The sequence below is a fragment of the Drosophila gunungcola genome, unplaced genomic scaffold (genome assembly GCF_025200985.1).
Source record: "Drosophila gunungcola strain Sukarami unplaced genomic scaffold, Dgunungcola_SK_2 000117F, whole genome shotgun sequence".
Taxonomy (NCBI): Eukaryota; Metazoa; Arthropoda; class Insecta; order Diptera; family Drosophilidae; genus Drosophila; species Drosophila gunungcola.
In genome coordinates, this window is record NW_026453278.1 from 143,390 (window position 1) to 168,391 (window position 25,002).

At 37.3% G+C, this 25,002-nt stretch overlaps 1 protein-coding gene across 2 annotated transcripts in view; it reads left to right on the forward strand.

Annotated features, from left to right (window-relative positions):
• Positions 1-25,002, forward strand: part of LOC128265389 (inactive dipeptidyl peptidase 10) — a 111,637-nt gene that overhangs the window by 13,503 nt on the left and 73,132 nt on the right. The window contains exon 2 of one of the 2 annotated variants that reach the window (XM_053001370.1): positions 6,864-6,964. In XM_053001370.1, the coding sequence (XP_052857330.1) occupies positions 6,878-6,964 (87 nt within the window). In that variant the 5' untranslated portion in view covers positions 6,864-6,877. Of the gene's footprint in view, positions 1-6,863; positions 6,965-8,490; positions 8,802-25,002 lie in introns of those variants that run through there. The other variant, XM_053001369.1, reaches the window with a different exon arrangement.

The window sequence follows — 25,002 nt, forward strand, 5'->3', positions numbered from 1 at the left end:
CATGAGACATGCCAGTTGACACAGGCAATGAAAATTAACTTACATATGTGGTCAGGTATCGGGGAAATATAGCAGTATGCGGTATAGTATGGCATGACCCTGACTTTTGCCGGATGCTTGGCAATTCCATTAAGAGGGAAAACTCTTTATTCGACCTGCTTTTCTCCTCTGTTTGCCCTTTTTTTTGTTGCCATTTTTCCGTTTTCCGCATTTCCCCCGAATGTCAAGCAATTTTATGAGCCACGAGTTTTGTATCCCTTTGAACTACAAGCGAGCGGCGGCCAAAAAGTTTGGATCACCAAAAAAAAAAGGTTTGAATAACGAAATTATTGGCTGCACCTGGCGATGCAAAAGTTTCGGTCATAAACTCCTCCGCAGAGATACGTGCTGCTGATTAACACTTTTCAAATTACCACAGTCGAGTCAGTCGAGTAAAAGATCTGTTAGAGGGGTATTAAAATTATCCCCCCACAAAAAATATAAACAAATCTCAATGAGTCAGAAGGGGAGCAGCTTCACACAAGAGCAGGCCGACAAAATTCTTGGAGCGAACTTCATTAAGACAACAATAATGAAACATTCTTATGGGTCGGCAGGTCGAGATATGGCCATTATATCACTGGAAATCTGAAGTCAGTTACAAAGTTTTAAGCACCCTACAAGATTTGGCTAATAGGCTTTATATTTTTCACATTTTATTGGTCGTTTCAAAATGTTTATACTTTGGAAATTAAAAACCAAAACATAAGTTATCTACATAATTAGGAAAAAACCGCACAAATTTAAATATTAAATTTATTCGCACTTAAATATTTAATTTCAAATGTGATGTTAATGTGAATGTGGACATTGAATAAATCATTTGACTTCTGGCATTAGTCAGATTTGCATAAATAATGAATCAAAACAAGCCACGTAAACATTTACAATATGTGCAAATTATAAATATTATTTAAATTTGTAATGAAATTCAACAAGAAACTGGGTGATTTCAAGTCGTATAAAGCCACTGAGCTGCTCTACTTTTTGGATTTGAAAGGCGAATCTCAGGAATTTGGGAAACATGAAAATGGGTGCTTGGGAAAATGTTCTCCTCGGTCACCCTGAAAAGTGTGCCCCATTTTCCACATACTTATGCCCATAAATCGAGTTTATATACGATAGTGCCGCGTTTTAAGTGTTTCAATGCTCTCCATTATTTTTCGTGTTCACATTTTTTCTTTTATTATTTACGATTATTATTATGTACTCGTTAGCTCTCGGCTTTTCGCTCTCAGAAAAAGTGTTGTGTGTATGTGTGTGTCTTTGGTTGTGGGAAAATGGGAAAAGGGAAAACAGAAGGACTTTCTGCCGGTTGTCACTTGGCTCTGATGCTGCCGCTATTTCAATTAATTTCTGTTTCGCACATTGTTGATGGTATTTGCCGACTTCGTTCGCCACCAGGGCCAGGAAAATTGAAAAGAAAACTTCCCCAACGAAGGAGGGAGAATTGTGGGCATGGTCAGGGCTGTAAAGTGGTTGAAAAATATCAATGGCGCAACATAAAGCACCTGAAAGTGGGGCAGAGATTGAAGGCAATACAGCTAGGTTAGATATGTGCCAATCAGAAAAGTGCTAAGCTATATCTAGAGGATTATACAAAGATTCTTAAGGCTTATAAAAAAATCCTAGGGTATTTAAAATATACATAATAAAATAATATTTAATATTTATTTGTACATTAAATCTATTAATTTTTTTATATTCATTCATCTACCAATTTATCCACAATTCAATCAATAACAATTATCTGCCGTCTTTCCCTTTTTGTCTGGTTTTCAATTTATAAAACCTGATTAACTTATTTATTTAACACTTTACAGAGTCCTTCGTTCTTTTGCTTTCTTCCTGTCTTGGTTTTTCCTAAAGTTTCACTGGTTTTCTCCTTTCTTGCTGACTCATTGTTTAATAGTTTCACGCCACCCCACTGTATTTTCTTCATTTGTCAATCATTTGGTGGCAATCATTCTCAAGAAAATTCCGGAGTTGAATGCACTACACTGAGCATTTTTCCACCCACTCTTTGGCCCTGTGTGAAAAATGCAAGTTGTGTTTGGAAATGCAATCTGTAATGTATATTTCTCTGCATCATTTTTTTCTTTTTGCTACTCTTTGGTAAGGCTCTGGCCCACTCTTAACTCGTATTTATTTCATTTCATTTTACCCGCTTTTCGCATGAGTCTGGGCGTGATGGAAGTACACATACATTTCTGTTGTGTGGCTTGGCATGTTGCGGAATTGCACGGGAAAAAATCGATCTCAATTCGAACATGTATATTTTTTTAATATTTTTCTTAAATCTAATAAATAATTTTAAATTTTTTTTTCGATTTTTAAAACATTTTTTTTAAAGAACTATGACCATTCAAAAACATTTTTTATGAAAGGAAATTTATAAAAATAATTATAAGACTATATAACACCTGCTTTAAATTGTATACTTACATATTTGAAAAATTTTTATGGGTCACAATTAAAAGGGCTATAAAATACATTTGCCTAACTTTTTAATTAAAATATATTAATGTTTAGTACACCCAAAAAAAATTGTCATAGAAACTAAACTATTGTTAAAACTTTTTTACCAAAAAGTACAGCCGTTATATTATATAGTATTGAATTAATACTTATGCTTTTATATTGTCTGTAGCTTATTTTCAAGACACACTTATTAAAACCAAACTTACAGTTTTTTTTGGGTGTAATGAAAACCTTTATTATATAATTTTGATTTTTTTTTGTAAAGATTACATTTTTGCATTTTTGTTTACTTTTATCAGATATTAAATTATAAGAATTATATATAATAAAATAAACCATTGCAAATAAAGAACCTTTGAACTTTGAAAAGAGTTTTATGATATCTAACCATAAGTTGAATTATTGGTGATTGTGAGTTCTTATCACAAGATATATATACTTCAATTGTTTTGAATTTTTCTGTAAGTGCCGCTGAGCTGTTGTTGTGGCCAGAACGGAATCGGATTGTCTTCGCATCTAGAGACATCTTATTGCTCGCTGGGCAGCCTGGCAGACTTGGTACTTGGTGCTTGGTAGTTTATACTCGGTACTCAGTTCTTGGTAGTTTCTTGCAGTCCTAGCTCCACCGCCCCCACGCCCACGCACCCTGATTCCGCCTTACGCCCCCTTGGCCACTTAAGCATGCTAAGATTTCCGTTGCGCTGGCGTTTGTTTTATTGCACGAGGCAAACAGTAAGGACCAAGGCAGAAAAGAAGCAGAAAAGCAAGAAAGCAAAAAAGCAAAAAAGCAAAAAAGCAAGAAAGCAAAAAAGCAAAAAAGCAAAAAAGCAAAAAAGCAAGAAAGCAAAAAAGCAAGAAAGCATGGCAGCAAAAGCAGCCGAGCAACAAATAAATATAAATAATGAAATACAAAGTCATTTTGTGCGACAATGACAATGCCAACTCCTAGTGACTATATTCCTCGCTCCAATCTAGACGGCCACGCCCCCTTAAACCCCCAGGTGGGCCTGACAGCAGTCATATGCTTATGAAACCAAGGGAGCCCCCATTTACCATCTACCATCTACCATCTACAATCTGTATCGCTTTCTGCCACTGTATACATCTCAGCGTGTGCGAATGAAATATCTGTAAATGTTTATTATCTAGACAATGATTACATATAGTTGACAGCACACAATAAGGGATAGAAAACATTTATGTTGGAAAAATACCAAGAAACCAAATCAAGCCACAAACGAAGTCCAAATGAGGAGGATTGTGGCCCCGAAAAAGGCTGTCACCGTTACGGTTCACCCTCAGTCACTCACTGTGATTTGTCAAGTAATACTTGACGATGGGTTCATTTCATTCTCCAGAGACAGGGAGTCTGCTTTGCGAATGTGCTTTTAAATGTGGTTTAAACATGGCAACGAGTAAACGTCTTAGTCACTATTACTACATATGTGTTACCTAGCTGATGCTTTTTTTTAATTTAAGAAAGAGTCAACAAAGCTATGACTGAAGTCTTGAAATAAACTACATTTCAATACCAGATAATATAAACCCTATATATTTTAGTTAAATTAATAATCAGTTTTGTTAACTGTATATAAATTAATACATAAACTTAGTTATAATTAATAACATAATGATAATGTTTGTGGTGTTGAAACTCTTTAAAGGCCGTAGTTTTTGCACTAACCCTTCAGGATGACACAAAACTTAAAGGGCTGAAAACGACAGTGCACGAATTAGGCGCGAATGGGTAAATTGCGTGAGTGAATGCTGATTGCCGGCCCAAAATTCCCAATTCCACTCACAGATATTCGCCAGCGATAGAATGGCATAGAAATGAAGATGGTAATGGAGATGGGGACACTAACCAGATGAAAATGCCGGCTACAGATAGAGCCATACGCATTCCGGACACGCACACGCACACCCATGCCGATGCAAATGCTGCGAATAATAGACAGTGGGTGGTAACTATTTATGGTCTACTTGCCGGGGAAGTCACATCTTGGCCTACGGATGTCGCTCAAACCATTTGACAGCGGTGAAAAGAAACTCAAACTGAATCTGAAACTGACGACACCGAAACCGAAACCGAAATCAAAGCCGCCACAAAAACGAAAACAATCGCCAATGGCAGTGATGGAGAAGCCCGTTAATGATGATCTCCCATGATTCTCACAGAATTCGCTCACGGATTGTGAGGAAAACCAATACGCAATCACTTATGCAAACGCATTCTCGCTGAGGCCTGGAAAAACTGCGTTCGGAACTCGGCCGCCTGCCGCCTCTCAAAAATGCAACGAATTTCCCTCTGTTGTTTGACAACGGCAACAATTGCAACTTGATTGGCCCAAAGGGCCGTCGAAATGCGGCCAAAAGAAAACACAGTAAAATAGTGAAAACAATGTTGGCAAATGGAAAGCATTCCATGCATATGCAAGTGCCTGTGTTCATTTTGTCATCGTGTTTCTTTTATTAAGTGCGGTCACACTTAATATGTGTGTCCTTCGCCTGAGGAGAAAGTGCAGCCACACTTATTATAAACAGTTCGGTGTTTTTCACCTTACAAACAATGTTGCTTTGTAATCTTTTGATGATTTCTTTTAAACGAGTTGTTTAATTTTTTATATAATATTTTTCTGGCATACAAGTGGCATGATTGATTTTTAAGAACCGACATATATCGTATTTTTTTAAATAATAAATCTTTTGTATTACACGGCGTATTTAAATTTGATTAAATATTTTGCAGCTTCTGATTAAAAATGTAACCATGCTGTACTAAGCTTTAATTATGTGCAATAAAAGTTGAATGCTGCGAAAATTCAATTTTTCCTGGTTAGGTTGTACTAATAAATAAATAAATGAATGAAATTCCCAGCTACTCGGCACGAGAAAGTGCAGCATGCCACCCAGAGGTATTTTGCTCTGAATATTTTCGAGTTTCCCCTATTGTGAGTCGGAGTTTTGTGAATATTCCAAAGGAGCCTGCCGCTCCTTTTCGCCATCCGTTCGCCATGGTTTGGTGCGTTGCCCCGAGCTGTTGGCCAGCACTGGATGCACCTATGCTGCCTTGTCACTTGGGGCTGGGGACTGAGGACTGAAAACTGAGGAGCCCAGAAATCCGGCTAACCGGCAATCCGGGAATCCATGTTAAAGTTTCACCGCCGTGGAGCTGCTATTGCATAAATAAAGAGGCACAAATTAAATTTGAAATTTTGTTGCCACAAAAGCTGGGAAATGGGGAGAAGTGTGGGTCGAATGGATTTGCCATGTCTGCACTTGTTGGCTGCTGTTAATCGGCAATGCGGTTTTTCGATTTAGCCAAAAAAAAAAAAAAAAATACATATAAAAACATGAAACGAAAAAGGAACAAAAATAAGCCCCAAAGTGGATAAAACACGTTGCCAACGACAGCAGCGAAAAATCCACGTCAGGTTGATGGGTTTTCCCCCCACCCGCTTGCCACAACTTGCGGCATTCCCGAGGACATTCATTAGATGGCAAATGTAGAACAGACTTTCGCCTTATAAACTGGAGTTGATGAAAATTGCTCACATAATTATCTGCCATATTCTCCATGAATTTTTATGGAATTCTTTTTTCGGCAAGCACACCCTTCACGGGAAGGATTTGTGGTTTTCTCTGTTTGATTGGGTTGAATGTCAATGTGATCTGAATATTGATCTCTAAATAAGGAGCATTGTAAATTTTTCATCTTCTTTAACTTTGCCTTTTCGATTTCAATATTAAATCTGTTTTATTCTATAAAAATGATGAAATAATTAAATGAATTTTGCATTTTAAATATAAGTTAGTTTTGCTCAAAATATGTATGTCTATAATTGCAAAGCGAAATAGAAATGAAAATTAAATAATTTATGTTTTCTGCCCAAAATAATTGTTTTTTCTACATTACTAGAACCAATTGTGTTCATCCTTCGCTTGTAATAGCATGTATTTTGATCCCACTAAAGTACTATTAAATACATTGATTTCGTGCTCCTATATGTCTGCGCTTATCTGAATTTCTTGTTCATATGGTGCTCAAGTTCATCGCGACTTGTTCGCATAAAGTAAATTTCTTGAGCGGTTCCATTTGGATTTTATGACCGGCATTTTCATAGGGCCATTTGTTGGCCATTTCATCTTTTTTCTTTTTTATCCCGATGCTCTTGGCCTGGTACTTTGTTTTTTCGGCATCTTTATCGGGGCCACGCATCGTTGGCTTGGCGGCCTCTCCGCACCCAATCACGTTAAGTTTATGTTTTTTTGGGGGTTCCTTTCTGATGATATTTCACTTATGACCGGCATGCCCTAAATTCTCATCCATCGTCTCGTTTCAGTTACGTTTTCCAAGATGCAGACGAATGTGCAAATCGACTCGAAGAATCTGCGCAGCACCGATGACAATTTCCGTTCCCGTGGCCACCACATCACCATCGAGGTGAGTGTCCACTTAACACATGTCCTCCGATATGGCCAGATATCCTGCCCGATATCCTGCCCGATATCCTGCCCAGCCGCATTTCAAGCATATTAATTACAGTTCAAAGTTTGAGCCAAGATGGAGGCTGGGCTGTCTGTTTCGGGGCATCAAATTGAATTGCCCCGGTTGCTTTGGGTGATTTCTTGATGGCCAGACAAGGTTAGAAACTTAATTAATTATGGTAGTTGGTGGATGGAAGATGGTAGATGGTGGATGCCGGGGCCCAAGCCCAAGATCATGTGTGTGCGGCGCATGATTTGATTTGTTTGTCCATACGTTGATGGCCATTAATTCAATTTACCACATTTTGTGAACACGTCTACGTCGAAATTTTCACATTTATTTTGATTAAAGTACGACGAAATGTGTCATAATATAACAAAATATCAAGCATAATATATATACAAATAATATTTTGTGGTGGCTAGTTTGAAAAGCAAGCATTGAAAAGCTTTAACGTATTGTTACATGATTCAGCAAGAAAATCTTGTATTATTTGATAAATTAGTTAAATCACATTTTATAAATTACATCACATATTTTATAAGTACCAATCATATAGAGGAGTTTAAAAACTTCTCTATTACATAAAACAATACAGGTAAGAACTAATATTAATATTAATATTACTATATTATACAATACATCATATAATTTCAAATGTTTATAAAACATTTTGGTAAATTTTAAGAACTAAATTTTTAAATTGTAAGATTTTATTAAACGAAAACTTTTGTGAATAAAATTAAAATTAACTTAAATTTAATGAGAATGTTTTTTAATATACATGGTAAGTCACACAGAATATATATAATAATATATTATATATTATGTACACCATATATAAGTACCAACATAAAGTCGTAACATTTACATATTTTTAAATTTAAAACATATCGTAATTCATTTGAAAATATAGTATTTTTCTTTCTAAACATATGTTGACTGGGTAATTGTGTGAAAGCTTTTTTCAAGCACAGCCTGCAAAAGCTTGCAGACTGGCAGACAGAATGTTAGTGTCAGGACAAATGTATATGCAATTTCTTCTTGTTAAATCCTTCATTACTTAGATTTTTATTTCAAAAGAAAATCTTGAAAGGTTGCTGTTGTATTTCCCACGATTTTCGTGTACTTTTTGTATAATATTAAATTTCAATTATGGACAAGCAACAAGTGTTACTTGCAGAGAGCGCATCCTGAGCTTTTGCAGCCTTGGCGCATGCGCACTTTCGCTAACTTGAAAGCTTCGGGAAAAGCTGAAAGCTCGCGCACAGCATCAGCTGCTCTTGCAGATTTCTCGGCGAAAATGGCCATCTGATTTTTGTTTTGCCCACGCCCCGCCCCCGGGGAAAAACACCCCGCCAGCTGACTGCCTTTTCTCAATGAACCATTTTCCGAGGGGCGCGAGTGGGGGAAATCGGAGCGTGGGCGCTGCTTTTCCTTTGGCTTTCCGCTATTTTGCTCAGTCGCTTGCAACATTTTGGCGCGTGTTGACATGCGAAAAGTTCGGTCCGCGACGGGCGACCCCAACGCTTCTTAGCCGTTATCCATCTTATCCGTTCAAAAGCTGCAGCAAATCCACATTTCCACTTTCATTTTCCATTATTTTGTTCGAGTGTACTGCTGTGTTTGTGTGTGTGTGTGTGTGTGGCAAGAAAGTAATTAAAAAAGTAAATTCTGCAACTCGCCTACAAAGTTCAGATATTTCGCTTTTTATGTGGCATGTGTGTACGAGCCGGCACTTCGAGTTTGGCGCGTAAATAATTTCGTTTATCAGCTGGCAAAAACAAAAAAGGTTCAACAACAAGGGTATTACTTACACGCTACCATTGTTTGCAGCCAAACATTGTGAGAGTAATCTGTTTTACCATCCATCGTTTCGCTTCGAAATGTGATTATTAATTTAGCCATCACAGCCACGCACATATTCCAGTAATTTCATCCTAATTGTCAGTTGCCACCGAAGGACAATGAAATGCGAGAGCAGGTCCTTGTGTGCGTTTCGAAATTAATATACAATATTTTCCCCTATAGCAGCTGTCGCGCTGTTGAGCATTGTGCACCCCGTTTTACAGCCGGGCAATCGAGATTATTAATCACAAGTCGGCACACTCGAGGCCATTGCGTTGGGGAAAACTTTACGTTCGGGGTGAACAGCAACAGGAGTAAAAGTGAACAACTGTTTCGAGTGTTTCTTCAAGGCTGCAAAGTTTTCCAGCTGACTTCAAATTCAAGTGGCAAAGTTTTTGAAAGTTGATTCGATAAATACAACGTTCTATTAGAGAAAAATAAAAGTGGGGGAACACATTCATACGAAAAAAATTTAAGACGTTATGCATTAAACGTTAGCCTCACAAAATTGCAGTTGTTATGTTATTTTACTAACGATGTCGACTTTTGGAAAAAAAAGGGGTAAACATTATTGATCAAATAATATACATTTTTTATATAGATAAGTAACAGAAAGTGTTTAGTTCGGAAACAATTTTGTTGCGATTTGAGAATTTAAATATATTTTGATAAATTGCAAATTTTAATTAACATGCAGTCAGCTTTAAAAATTTTTATTCCAAATCAAAAATACAAGCTTAATTTTAATGCGATAAAAATAGATTTTGAATAACATTCTTTGGCTTAACGACAATAAGAAATGACTTTCTTGAACACGCTGATTTATCTGTGAAGATTGATTGGGTACATTGTCCTGCAGGCGATTTAATTTATTTAGCATACTTTGTGGGGGGCTCCCGTCGCATTGCCGACCTTGAGAATGTGCCATTTAGCGGCAGGCAAAGCCGAAAACGAAATCAAGCGAACCGTGGCCAGTCCTTCACCCCAACAAAAAAAAAAAACCGACGGATGACATTGGCCTGAAAGACATGAGGTCGCACTTGCAGCTTGTTGAATGCAGCTGGCAAAAAAAAGTTTGGAGTGGAGTCGCCGACAGTTCATCCACCGATTGTTTGGGGGTGATTGTCTTGCTCAGTGCCTGGAGCTGAATGATCATCATCAAAGATGTCTAGTATTAGGGCTTGTGTGTTTCTTAATTTAAGTCTAGATACTGCCACTCATTTCGTACGGACCACAGCAGGCAAAATTTGACCTTTAACTTTATAAAGATTGGTTTCGAAAGTAACACCAAAACGAATATAGAAATTACGATTGCTTCAATGACAGCAGGTACTGTTGGATTTTAAGCCATTCTCCTTTACACTCATGTTAATCAGTGCTTGAAGTTCTGAATCCCTTAAAGTGCCAAATAAAGTTTTGCATCTTATTAAAGGGATCATGGAATCCTAAAAATAAACGTTTATTCTTGAATATCTAAACATAGCAAATATGAAACAAACACAATGTTGCACTTTTTTTTTTTAGGACTTTTTTAAGGGATTGCTGCAAAAATAGTATTTATGACAGGCACTCTAATAACACAGTTGGGTTTTCTACTTTGTTACAACTGCAAGTTTCTACAAAAAAATAATACAAAAATGCAAACAATTTTCTTAATTTAAAATAAGTAGATAAACCATGAATTTAAATATTTTTAATATTGTTAATAGGCTTCTCAAAAAATTATTATTTTATTAACAACACAAAATTGAATTTGTAGTTCTACAAATAAATCATAAATAAGTAGCAGACATGAGCTGTGGTCATTACAGATATTATATATATGAATATGAATTTCTTGGACAATAACGTAGAGTAATCTTCTATTAAGATGAAATTGTCAATTTTTTTGAACGACATCGAATTTTTTAAAAATAAATTGTTGTCTAAAAAACTGTTTAAGAAGTTTCTTTTGTTTTTGCCAGTGTATTCGTTAAAGGGTGCGCCGAAGTCGACTTAAAGTTAATAGCTATTTAATGGAGTCATTTTTGGCAGCACTTTTATTTTAGTGCCTTCGCTTTTCTGCTTTGCCAAATCAAATAAAATTGTTTTAAATGGCCGAAAGCTCATTGTGAAGGTTGCCAGGGGTTCGATTCAGCCCCCTACTGGTTTTCTCTGCCCCATTTTTTTTTTCGCACGCCCCTGGGCAGCGGGGGTCACTCAACTTGTTCGTGGTTGGCACTCAGCTTGATTATCATATTACGTTGGTCCTTTTATGGGCTAAAGGAAAGAAAATGAAGCCGTTTAGGCCCGAGTTTATTATTGAAAGCCAACGAGCATTTCGGCCAGTCTGAGACCCAAACTTCAAGCCCCCCTCACCTTTCCCTGCCCCTTTTGGACCATGGAACATCAGGACTAGTATACTTATTGAATTTTGTGTTGATTTGTTTGCATTCGGAGGCCATCAAAGTTGTTGGGAAACGGGAAATGGGAAATGTTGTGGGTTTTTGTGTCCCAAAAAGCTGCCAACCGCAAATCGCGTTAGGCAAGTAAGATTGTGTGGTTGTGTGTGTGCGTGTACGAGCAAGGATCCTGTATCCTGTATAAACATTTTCCCACACACACACAAACACACGCAGGCAGAACCCTGCTGGGACATAGTTTTTAATACTGTTGAAACTTGTCACTCTACTTATAATCAACTCGATTAAAACGAAGCCTATCCATTGGATCTCAGAATGCTTTCCTCTTTTGCTCCTTGTGTTTTTGGCAGGCCATAAAACATTTGCAGCTCGCTTTCAGGCTGGCTGGTACAGTGAAATCTGTCACACGGGAAAATGTAATTAGCAATTTGAATTACCGATTATTGTGGAAACTGTCTACATTATAAAAGTCCATTTTAATAAAAAATACAAATTAAATTAAAAAATTTGAAAAATAAGTGTTTTACTTAATTGTACTATTTTACTAATATGCAAACACTCCTACTTGTTAAAACATAGCTGTATATTTAAGCATGTTATTTTTTAAGACATTTTTCAAAGTATTTAAAACTAGTGAAATTGTCACAAAAATTGTTCAGTGTAGACAAGCCTTCTATAAAATTTAAATTCTTCTCACATATAACACAACTTTCGGAGCTAATGTACTTAACCAATCCGCTTAAGTGTGTAATATGTGATTTGGAAATGATATGCATATGCACCAACTTTCTGCTCGCCAACTGAATTCCCACATAGCCAGCGGCCACTGTGCACAATGCCGAGCTGCTGAGTGGCCACCATGAGAATTCCTTCGGCCAGGAGCTGTCGTTCGTAGTTCGTTGTTCGTTCTTCGTCCTTCGTCCTTCGCCCTTCGCCCATCGCCCATCGCCCTCAACCCCTGGATGTGTGTGAAAAGTGTGCATCTATTTTGTCTTCGATGGATGAGGAGTGAGGGGAAAAACTGCACAAAAGTGCGGCGGGAAAATGGAAAAGTGGGAAAGTAGGAAAATGGGGGCTAGGACAACTACTGAATGCCGGCCATTGTTGTCTGGCTACCTTGGCTTGCCTGGCTGCTCCATTGTGCCCTTCTTGTTGTTCTGTTTGGCAAGCTGTGCGTCACGTGCCACGCCCCGATTGCCGCCCACTTTTCCACTTTTCCACCGCAATCGCCCACGCCATCATTTGTTCTGGTCCTCTCCTTTTGGCCTTTGTCAATGTAAACAATTTAATTTGCTTAGTTGGCGTAATATTCGCCATCAATAAAGAACTTTGGGTCTCGAGAGCGGGGATATGCCGCACAATGACTATCGATAACAGGCAAGAAGCAGCATAAGCCAAAGGAACCAAAGGCACCAAAGAACCAAGAGCGGGGGCAGGAGCAGGAGAAAGTGGAGGAGAAAGCGGGCTCGTCTCGCGTCTCGTCCTTGTGGCTTTCACTTCGCCAGCGTCTGCAGTCGAGTGTTGAACGCACTCGAAATAAATCGTAGTCAGAAAAAAACCACATACCCACACTTCGGAGAGTGCACAGTGGGAAAATTACGATTTTATTTGGATGAAAGGTGCATCTTGTGATAAATAATTTATGTTATTGATGTTGAATTTAATTAATTTTCTTAATTAAAATATATTTTGATGTTTAATTTATCTATGAAACAAACATAAATAATTTTATTTTAATTGTACACCCTTTTCTGAAACGTTTCTTAAGTCTTTTTAATGTGGCAATCCAGTTTTATATAATTAAAAAAAACTAATTATTTTTCTTAAATGTTGTTTAATGCAGGATATTGCTTTTAATTGTTACATACAACGTAAATATGGGCTACTTTTTCAATTGTTTGCTTTTTTAAAAATCAAACTTTCAAAGAACCGCTGAAAAGAATTTTTCATTTAATTTTTACTCACAATTTCCTATATTTTAATTGAAGATTGATATTTTGTTTTTTAGCAAAAAATTTGTTATCATCCGACTATTTGAAGATAATTTACTTCATTTCAAACAGAATAAATAATCGCTATTTTTGTTTTTTTTAATGATTACATATTTTTGTTAGGGTTTTTAGCAGCTCGAAATCATCTCAATATTTCGCAGTGTGTACACCAATATTGTTGTACAGACCAACATTGAATCGTTATGCCCAACGTCTTTTGTGTGTGAAAGTCATTCAGACGGTCTGTTATTCGGCCAGTCAGTCAGTCAGATAGTCATGCCTTTATTCCTTCTCTTGTTCCACCTCTCCGTTCATTTCCATTCCCTTGTGACCGCAATTGCGTGTAATTGTTAATATCTTGCATTGATTTTCCGTTCTGCACCCACACTTTTCACATTCGCCTCTTCATCGTAATGATCCGATAATCAAATTAGCTCACAGCAAATGACCAATCGAGGTTTCTCCGCCTTCACTGGCTTCCTCGTTCGCTGCCCTTTTAATTGCAGTCGTCCAACAGTGCGTATGATTAACATTGCACACGCAGAGGAATGAGCGACAATTGCCGGGAAAATGTAAATAAAATAGCTGTAATGAGGAGCAGGAAGAGCGAATTTATCGATAAATAAATAAATATTTATGGTTTCATTTGCAATTCTGTATACAATATGTTTGAAAATAATAAGCAGATTTTGTTTGTGTTTTAATTATTAAACGATTTTTAAGTTTTTACTTTATTAAAAGCAAAGCCTATTCTTCTCAAGCGATAGCAATAAAGTATAAATTTGTATTTATTAAATTAGTTTCTTAAGACATAAACGGATTTTGAACTAGATAAGAAGAGTTGCCTTGGAAATAAGTAAATGGTTACACAAAAAGTTTCTGCAAACTTTATGCCACCCCGCTTTTCATTTGATTTTCCCACAACAAATTTCCATCGATGGCAGCCTTCATCGCCAGACATCCTCCGGCTTCCATGTCCTTTATGTCTGTGAGTCCTGTTATTAATTCGTTTCGAATGAACTGCTACAAATGGATGGCAGTAAGAGGAGCGGGTGGCGGAATTCATGATTCCGGATGCTGAATTTAAACAAGCCCTTGTCAGACATCAAAGACAAAGCTGGCATCTATAAAACATATACAACATATCATAAATAACAAACAATTATGCGGGCATTGGCCAAAAGGGACTGCAAAACCAAAAAGGATGTGTGAGGATTTTGGCCAGGAAATACGAGTATTCTATATATACAAAAGGAGAGTGGCAGCCCAGGTGGAGCAGATGTAAAGGATTTGCGGCCCCGAGCACCTAGGCAAATCAAGAATGGATAAGTGGTGAATCCAGCATTCAGACAGCCTGTCAGCCACCAAACTGATTTATGCATTTTACCCAGGACCTCCTTTTGCTACTGCACACGAAATTGCTTAATTATGTGTGCCATGCTTCGTTTAGATAAAGTCAAACATTAATTCAGACTCTTTAAGCAATTCCATTTAATTTTCATTAGCAAAAGCCGCAAATTAGAAGAAACTTTTCTCGCCAAAACCCCCATCTTCCATGAAATGCCAGCAATTTTCATGAATATTAAAATATTCAAATTCAAATTGTTGGGGGCCGAAAACAAAAAAGAAACCAAAATCGTCAGGCGGCCCGAAAAATACTCTGCGACCTGAGACAAACATGAAATTTGAAATTCATAGACTCCTGCTGTTACATTTTTGCGGCTACAATTATTAACATTATTTGCTTGCAGAGAATTTCAATCAGTTCTTGAAGTCGCCAAGGTACACACTTGAAAAAATTAAATATAAACTTAAAAAAAAATTTTTTTTAATATTTAGTTTATTTAAACATTGTTAAAAATATTGTTAAAATTTAACGGGCTTCGGGAAAAATTTGATTAAATAGTGAACCACAGCTAAAAGTCTAACTGTTTTGGCAAAGCTGATAACGATTTAAAAAATTACAATTTTTTTTTAATTTTTACATTTTTCACAATTTTTTTGCAAAAATGTGCAAAAAAAATTCTTCAGGGTTTTTTGCCAGTTTATTGGGATTTTTTTACGAGTTCAGAGAGGTATGGCATTTCAATTTTGGACTTTTAATGGCATCGTTATGGCAAAATCCCTGATTTTGTTGTCCGAAAATCAAGATTTTCGGGTAAAAACCAATTTAGTCAACTGAAAGACTTACTGTTTTGCACAGCTGGCGACTTAAGCTAACGACCCTCCTTACTTTCTGGTTGATTTTAAACAAATACAATTTTTTCCAATTTGGAAATTTTCATAAGGGGTTACATCACTAATTTTTTGCGAAAATTGGCAAAAATAAAAAACCTTCAGGCTTGAATGCCAATTGTTTTAAAATTTTAATACGAGTTTATAGAGGTATGACATTTAATATTTAAGCATTGTAATGGGTAGAAATCTAATTCTTTTGTCAAAAAATCACGGTTTTTAGATGAACAATTTTAATTTTTCTCAAAAATCAACCCTTTTTTGGGCTTGTCTTTTTTTTGCCTTGAGCTTATGTAATTGTTGGGCTATTATTTTTCGGAAGTGCACGCTTAGCCATTCGGTAGAAATCTTTCTGGGCCGCCGCCTCATTTTTCATTGTCAGCAAATTGGCCCTGGCTTAAACGGCCGGCCTTAGTGTCGATTTTAATTAGGACCCCAGCCCCAGGACCGGTGGCCCAAGACTTACAATTCAGGACTCTGGATTCGTCCATTAAAAAGGAAACCGAAGCCAAAGCCAAGACCCAAAACCAAACCGAAACCAAAACCAAAACCAAAACCGAAACTGAAACCCTCGGGGGCCAGGCGACATCACATCAAGGCATTGGTCAGCCGGACAGAAGGATGGCAGGACAGCTGGACAGCTGGACAGACGGACAGGACATCATTACGGCGGCTTTGACCCCCCGAAAAATCTAAGCGGCCCTGGCCATAAATCAAATAAACGCCGACTAAGCTGAAAAACACAACAAGACGGGGAAAAAAGCTGCTGCGAAAATATCCGTAAAGAAAATACAATGAAAAAAATTGATGAAAAGCAAAATTAGTAAGAAGATTAAATGCTCTTAGCTACGGAGGGAGTATATGCGTTATTTTGGTGGGAATACAAAAAGGTTTTACATTTTCATAGAATGTGTTATCTCCAAATGTTAACGTTTGTGATAATTTATTTTCATATGCTTCATTTTCTTTTATTATAACTTAATCATATACCAAATTAAACATGATTTCATAATGTCTAATATTAAACATATTTTAAAGGTTTTTTTTTTTCACATACGAAATCTGAATGATTAGGCAATCGGTTTTAGATATTTTCTTCAATATTGTTTCAGATTTGAATGGGTATTATGAGATTACTATTAATTAAATTAGATTATGACTCTTAAGTAGCGCTTTTTAATTAACCATCGAACCAATAATTTTAATTTTGTTTTAAGCTATAACTTTATTAAAGACTTCAACTTCAACCGTTCTAAATACATTTTTTTTCTGATTTACTTAGAATTTAGATAGTAGATTTGTGCCTTTTTTTGGGAAATTAGCCAAGTGTGGCCAGAAATCCACAGTGACCTTTTACGAGAAAGGGCAATACACAAAAACAAGGCCAAATCCGAATTTAGGGCCGCAGGACAGGGCGACCTGGATGGGGAGGGACACGATACGAGTATAGGGGATTGGGGGATAGGGTTTTCTTTCTCTAGGTTCACGGCCAGAGCACATGATAAAAATTGACACCATCGCCGGGAGGGATGTCCGGAATGCCCGACCGTAAAAGGCCTTCGGACTACAGACTACGGACTACGGACTAAGGACTACGGACTACGGACTACGGACTCCTGGCCTCCGGACTGCTGTCGTTTTTGGGCCGTAATAAAAATGTCGTTGCATTAGTGTCTGAGAGTGCGTTGAGTTCAAATACTGAGTGTGTGAGGGAGCGTAATAAAAATTTAGTATGTGTCACATTGTTGCCCCAGTCGCACTGAGGGGTCCCCATTTCGCCACCCTTTTATTTCCGCCACTAGCCCTGACCGGAAGTCGGCACTTTAGAGCCCAACTCTTATTCTACATTGTACATTGTATGTGCTGTGTGGTGGTATATGCTTTATTCGCTTTTCGCAGGAAATATTTCGTCATTAGGCCATGCAGATTAAGTGTTTTTATTCGTATTTGCTTGGCCTCTTTTTGCCTTGCTGTTCCTTTGCTCCGCTGTCTTGATTGATTCGATTCGATTTGAGTTAATTCACGCATATTAATCATACGCCCCGCGGCCCCATTTCTGGCAAAAAACAAAATCAAAGCCGTGGCCCAGAGCAAGAGAAAACAAATCAAGCCAGAAATCTTGTTCAAAATTTCAAGGCATTTAGCAAAGTAAACAGCCCTCGAGACATGCTTGAAAAAGTAATTATGCATGGGAATAGTGGAGCGAGTTGAACCGGGGAGTGTTGGCCACGGCTCATTGGTTTGACGATCTGGTTTTATTTATGGCAGACGTGCAGCCTGCTTGGCGATTGCACATTAAGTGTACAAACTTGATTACAAATTCGGGCGTGGTTTCTTCGCAAACTAGTTGATAAGTTCAGCAGATTGCCCCTGAATAAGTTGTGTCTTAGTCAAGATTAAACAGTACATTTTTATGACAAAACTTACATGAGTATTTATGAGGTGTATTATTAATTGGTCCTTAAAGAATTAAGAAAGAATATCGAATAATTTTATTGGTGTTCTTATATTGTCCGTTTTTATTTTTATTTAGTTTGTTTTAAACAAAAAGTTCTTGAATTACTATCTCTGGAGATATCATTTTTGTAATCTTAAGGCTTTGCCCTTAAAATGGAATCTTTTCATAAAATAAAAATATAAATAAAATTAAAATACATTTTTTTTTGTTAATAAAAAAAATACATATTTAGCATATTCAACTGACATTTTTGTTTTTTTTTTGTTAGCTTATCTTTTTTTGTATTGATTTTGCAAACTAGTTGAGTAAAAATACGAGGCCCTTAAATTTTGGCATTAATATTACAAAACTTTATAAATAAGTCTCCTAAAAAACATTTTCATATACAATTTTTTTTTGCCTCTATATCATGAGAATATATTTAACTTCCTACGAACAACTGGCTTAACTGCAATTATTTTTATTCCCAAGCCAAGAACTTGAACGCTTCCTGATTGGATCATAACTTATTAATTTTCTTGCAGAGTTCTCTCATTTTTTTTCCCCCGTCATTCAATTAAGTCGAGTTTCCCAACGGAACTAGTTCCACGAGCTATCGATGTGCCCCGCCCCCTTTGGTGCAGGGGGCGTTTGCCGTTATTTATTGATTACGTGTCATATCACTCATACGCGCCGTTGTGCGCCCTTCGTTGGATTCGAAGCGTTGCGATGCGATTCGAGTCGATTGAAATGTAACGCAAGTGGAACGTGCCCAGAAGGATGTGAGGGTGTAGAAGGGGGTCCAAAGGGAGGACAAAAGGGGGGCCAAAAAAGGGGGAAGTGGGGGGCGGGGCCAAAAGGACATGGAGGCATCAGCAGCCGAACGAAACTTGTGCAAATAATTAAGTGCGCTTAAGTGATTTGCTCGACATCGACATCGAGCGATGACTACATAAAGATGACGACGACAGTGATGGTGCACTGCGATTAAACATAATAATAAAAGACAGTCCCAAAATAATAAGGGGGCATTAAATATATAAATTAGTAGGAATTTCAAATTATACAAAACGGTGTTCAAAACTATGATTCGATTTTGTATATCAAGTATTCATTTTTAGGAAAACCCCATTTTTTTCTCTCGATAATATTAACAAGGGTGTCGCAGTCGATGCCGTTGCCAGCGGCATAAATGGGTCAACAATTCGGATTCAGAAATTTTGTGCGTTGTCTTCAAAGTCAGTAATGTTTGTTAAGAAGGCTGAAAAGTTCATCAAGAAAGCCAATGTTTGTGGTGCGAGAAAGGAACAAATTTGTCCTGAACTTTGCATAGAAAAAGAAAAATACATTAAATCATTAGATAAAGAGAGCTAACTCAAAAATATATTAATAGCCAATACCAGGAACTCATTTAAATCCATTTGAATAGGTTTTCTTCAAAAATGTCCAAATTATATTATTGCCTTTGTTAGCTGAAATCTGCTGACCAAGTTCATTCAAATAGCCTGAAATCTACACAATCTCTTGATTCCTTCGTCGTTTACTTGTTTTCCTTTTTGGCCACCTCAAAATAACAAGCCCACAAAAATATCCTGCGGCTATGCTGTCCTCTTAACTTGAGTTGGCCATGGAAAGCAATCAGCGAGTCCCACTTCTATCGCCACTGCTGCTTACTTCTAGGGCTTACACGGCTATAACTTTTAAATATAAATAATATATATATATCAAATATAGTAATTGTAATTTGTGTATACTTTAATCAAATTGATTGACTTTTGTTTAAAATCAAGGGTAGAAAAAATAACTAAGCCTACAAATACACATTTTTCTTAAGCAACTGCATTAAATTATAATTCTGATTTAATAAAAACTAGAAATGTTGATTTTGGTTTAATTTTCTAAAGAACCATTAACTTTAACAAAATGTTATTATGTTATGTTATGTGATGTTTATTTTTAATGTCTATGACTTTATAAATAATTTGGCTTTTTTTTTCCCAAAATCTATGTTTTTTCATAGATCAATTAATTTCGAACAATTCAGATTGCAAAATATGTTCGTTGGACCTTTTTCTGTCAGTGTCTGGCTACACTGGCATTGCAAGACATTTGGGTGTTGTCTAAATTTGATCAAAAAATACCAAGAACTTTCGCTTTCTGTTTGACTGGGCAAATTTGCTCAAATTGTTGAAACAATCCGTCAATGCCGACGGGTTGTCCTTGGGAATCCTGGCCAATCCTTGCCCTGCCATCCTTGCACAAACCGAAACGGCAACTGAAGCCTTTTTTTATGGTTCTCACTTGCTTGTCTTTTTTTTTTTTTGTTGCTTTTTGTAGTTGTTTGGCGCTGCAGCAGCTCTCGTAGAAATCCCAAATGGCCCGCAGCTGCTGCAGGTGGCCAGGGAATTGAGCCAAGGACGTGGAGTGGGCGCCGGAGTGGGCAGGGCGGGGCAGTCGAAGGGCAAGGACGACGAGGGATAGGTTTCCAGAAGGAGAAGCTGCTAAGGAAGGCAGACGAAGGTCGCTTGTAGGTCGTATCCCGAAGGTCATCAACAGCAATTAATGCTGCAGACTGCAGTTGAGCCAAAGCAGACACAACCACACACACACACGCACACGCACGCACACACACTCTGTGGTGTCACATTAAATATGCATTTCTCATATGGCGTCATTCGAGTGCAAATAAATGTCTGAATAACTTAATGAAGCATTTTAATTAACTTTCACTGCCAGAATCCCCCCTTTTTCAGTCGACCTTTCGCTCAATTAAACGGCCAATTGCGACATTCGTGACATTCGAGCTGCAAATCTGTGGCTAAACAAGCCAAACGATCCAACCAGGGCGAAACTCAATTTGCATGTGGTATAAAACATACGCCACAAACCAAAAAAAAAACACTGCCGAGGAATATTTAATAGCACGTTGGCAATCCGCTTGCAAATATGTTACACACAGGCTGTTACAGAAGTTTTTATTGATTTAAGATCAAAAATAAATATGATAATAAATATATGAGAAGAAGCCCTTTAGGTATTTATTTTGTATTTTTATTTATGTCTCTTTAGTCTCTTAATAACTTCAAAATAAATTGTTTGTTAATGAAAGATAATTTTCTGTTTTTACAGAAATGTTGTTTGGGTTTTAAAAAACGGTTTATCCCTTGGAAAAACCTTAAATACCTTTAAAATAAAATGTATGTTGTTAAAGGTTAATTAACTTTTTTTTTTGTATAAAGAATTGTTTAATAGTCTTAGAAAAATGTGTATATACCTTCAATAACCATCAATTAATTGTATAGGTTATTAGGATATTGTGTAAAAATACATTAATGACTTCTTTTCCACTATTTTATTTTTTTTTATGGCAAACTTTTTTGGCCCACTGTTTGCCCTGGCAGCCCGTACATCTGCCAGGAATTCCCATTAAGTGTTGTATTCCTGACTCGGTTCACTGCGCTACTGGGACATGTGACTCCTCCACTTTTCGCCCAGCATTGTCCCAGCTTAACTTCAATCGATGTGAGCCCCATTTCCGAGGGAGAAGGAGGGCGTGGCCGTTAGCGAACACTTGTAATTATGAGCGATTGGCGTAGCGAAGCCGCAGCAATTGAAAATCAGACGCAGTGTCGCCGAGTTTGGCACTTTAAGTGCTTCCTTCTAAGGCCCCGAATCCCCACAGCTTCTCGATGCAATTTAATTAAGACCAACAAAGTGGAAATTTCGCGCCCTCCGAATGGAGGAAAAGCGGTCTGGAGGGCGACTAACGAAGCGTGCCAAACATTTTTCTCCTGGCCCCCGCTAAAAAGTTCAAATGAAAATTAGAAGAAAAGCGTAGGAAAATTAAGCAAAAAAAAAAAAAAACAGAATGAAGAAAAAGAAAAGAGAAAATAAGTTGGTAAAAGCAGCCAAAGCGGAAATTATGTTGCGGCCATTTCTTTATTTCTTTATTTTATTTTTTCAAGAAGACAAAGCCGTAGGGCAGGCAAAAAAAAATATAGCGAAATTAAGAACTGGCCAGGAGCTGCTTGCCACTGCTAATGGCGCTTGAAGGAGGCAAGAAAATAAGCAAATATGTATATAGACGACAAAGCCACCGAATCCGAATGCGAATGCAAATGCGAATTGGAACCGGAATACGAATCAAGATCTCGGGAATGGGCACTGGCGGTAGTCCCTGTCAATTATTTGCATTTGCCAGGGGAAACTTGACAGTTGAAAGCGTTCTCTCAATTGCACATGGACGGCATTTAGAGGGGCTCCTGGTCCTGCACTTGCGGAGCACTGAGGCGCTCATGCACAATTTCCCACTCCACTTTCTCCGGGACTGGGCAAAACCATTTGGTTGTCGAGCCACCACGCTCCTTCTCAAGCGGTTAAAGTTTGTATGGCTGGCACCGTGGCAATACCCTGGAAAATGTTGCTAGCAATCAATGGTTTTAATTTTGTTATTTCTATCTATATAACAGTTTTAACCTTGATTTAGCCAAAATCGCTTAGTACAAAAATACCTAACATCATAAGAATAAGCTTCTTATGATAAATACAAATCTGTACCTAGGTCAGCTAAAAGCTAGTCTTAGGTGTTATTACCTTGGTAAGGTTTAAGGTACCATAAAATTGTACCTATCTAGGTACACCCCAACTCTGTCAATTAAATCAATTAATACTAATACAATTTCCCATTGGCCTCTGAGTGAAATCAAATAATATTCAGAGAAAACACCTGCTCTGATTTAATTACCATATCTTGCCAATCTGCCGCATATCCCTGCCCATCCTGAGCTACCCTGTCCGCAGTCCCGTGGCAAAACAGCTCGCCATGCATGAGGACATTGGCAAGAGGGCTTGCCAGGTGGTGGGCGTGGCAGGGGCTGTCGAGTTGGGCGTGGCTGTGGAAAGGCATCCTCTCGAGGTATCAGGGGAAATTAAAACCTTTGGTCAAAGAAATTCTATGTTAAATTCAATTAATTTTGTATTAGTTAAATTAAATAATTTTTGTTAATATTATATTTATGATAAAATTTTATAAAAAAAAACTGGTGCTCATAATTTGTGATACTTCTGTTAAGGAAATATTTAAAGAACAAACTTAGACCATAAAGAGAACTTAAAATCTTTTAAAAGGAGTAAACACAAAAAATTACAATTTGTATTTTAACACAGAATCCCAAAATTGCGTCCCACTGTTTTTATGTGCGAAATCCGTTGACTGCATCTGGTTTTAACTTGGCTGAATCCTCGTCTGAATCCGAATACGTATCTGAATCTGAATCCTTGTTTCCGTTTTTCCGCGTTCCGGTTGCATAATTACGTATGCAGTGCGTGGCTGGGCCCACTTTTTGATTTGCATATTAATGCTGATGATACGAGTGCGTCCCCCTTTTTTCCTTTTGTCGCATATTACGCATGCGCATCGTTGTTTGACTTGGACCCATTATGAATATTGCGTATTAAAATGCAAATTAAAGCCAAATTAGCAAGCGCTTGGGCGGTGGACTTTCATGCTTGTGGGCGTGGCCCGTGACGGTTTTAACGCTTTCGCTCCGCCACTTGACCGCCATCATTCAATTGTCAACTCGAACTGCTTTTCAATGGACCGCCGGTGAACACTTCATAACTGCCAGCCGCGAATGTCATGGTGAAAGTTTATTGTACACCTTTCCGGCTTTCATTTTTTGTATGCACTCAATCATTTTTTTCCATTGAGAAAACCATCGATAAAGTTTTGCGGCAAAACAAATTTCCTCGAACAGTTCGGTTCGTTTTATTTTCTCCCTTTTCTTGCTGCTGATGCTGCTTTTGATGGCCTGTACAAGTTGAGGTGACACATTTTTTCCGGCACCAAGTGAATGTAAAAAACAAATACAATTTCACAGTCGTTTAGTTGTCACCTTAGGTGTACTGCTGAAAAATAAGGACAACAAACAATAAAGTTAAAAAAGCACAAAGACTCCTAATTTGTATATTATAAAAATTATTTGCCTGACTTAGGTTTCTTAATTTTATTATAAATAAATTTATATAACTAAAAAACTCATTGTTTACAAATAGTTTCTTAACAAAAAGGGGTTATTATATAAAAATATTTTTAAAACGATTTATCTTAGAAGTTATGGTGTGACGAAATACGAATTTTAAACTTGTTTCTATCAGTCTTAAAATTTTATTTTAATTTAATAAATTTTAAAGAAGTTTCAACAAATTTTTTTTTATAGCTTTCCACTTATTTTGTGCTCTGTGTTCTTCTTCAGATTATTTTTAGTGAAAAGTACTTGAATTTTGTTGCCGTGTGGGTTACCTGCTCGCTGTTGGCTCGTTCTGGCTTTTATTCCATTTTCCTGGCTGCTCGTAAAGCGTGTGTAATGCCGTTAATACAAATTTTCAGCGTTTACAAATTGCGCATACGACGCGTGGTGCAGGTGGAAAAGGCGGGCATAATCATTGGGGACAAACAGACGTTTCAGCTTTGAAAATGGAATTTTCAACGTGTCAGCAGCAGCCGCCTTGGGCTATGTGACTACTATATATGATTGTATTATATATGTGCTCACAATTGTTCTCAAAATTATAGTGCGTATAAAAGCAGTTGTTTAAACTTATATGTCGATGCTAAGAAAACAATACAAAAGTATATTGATACTGTTCAAAAAACAAATTTAAAGGACCTTATTTTTAAAGGATTTAAAATATCTTTATACTTTCGGATAAGTTTCGTTTTTAAAAAAAGTTACAAGGGGTGGGTTTTTTTACTTTTCAGTTGTACCTTTTCATAGGAATATTTATTACCGTAGAATATTATTCTACTATCTTGAACCCAGTTGTACATTTATAGGCCCTGTCAGATGTCACATGTCTTCCCCGGTTTTATTGACAGACGTGACGGGTCGCTGCTCTTGGCTGTTTTCCCCTCCCTCGAGGATCTCTCGTCATGTTTAATTAGGATTGCGGCTTATTGGAATTGGTATTTGTCAGCATTTTGTGTTACTCTGCAAAGTTGACGATGGAAACCACTCTAAGCTGAGTAATTTACCCGAATATTCGATTGGCGGCGCAATATACATATACACACACGCAATT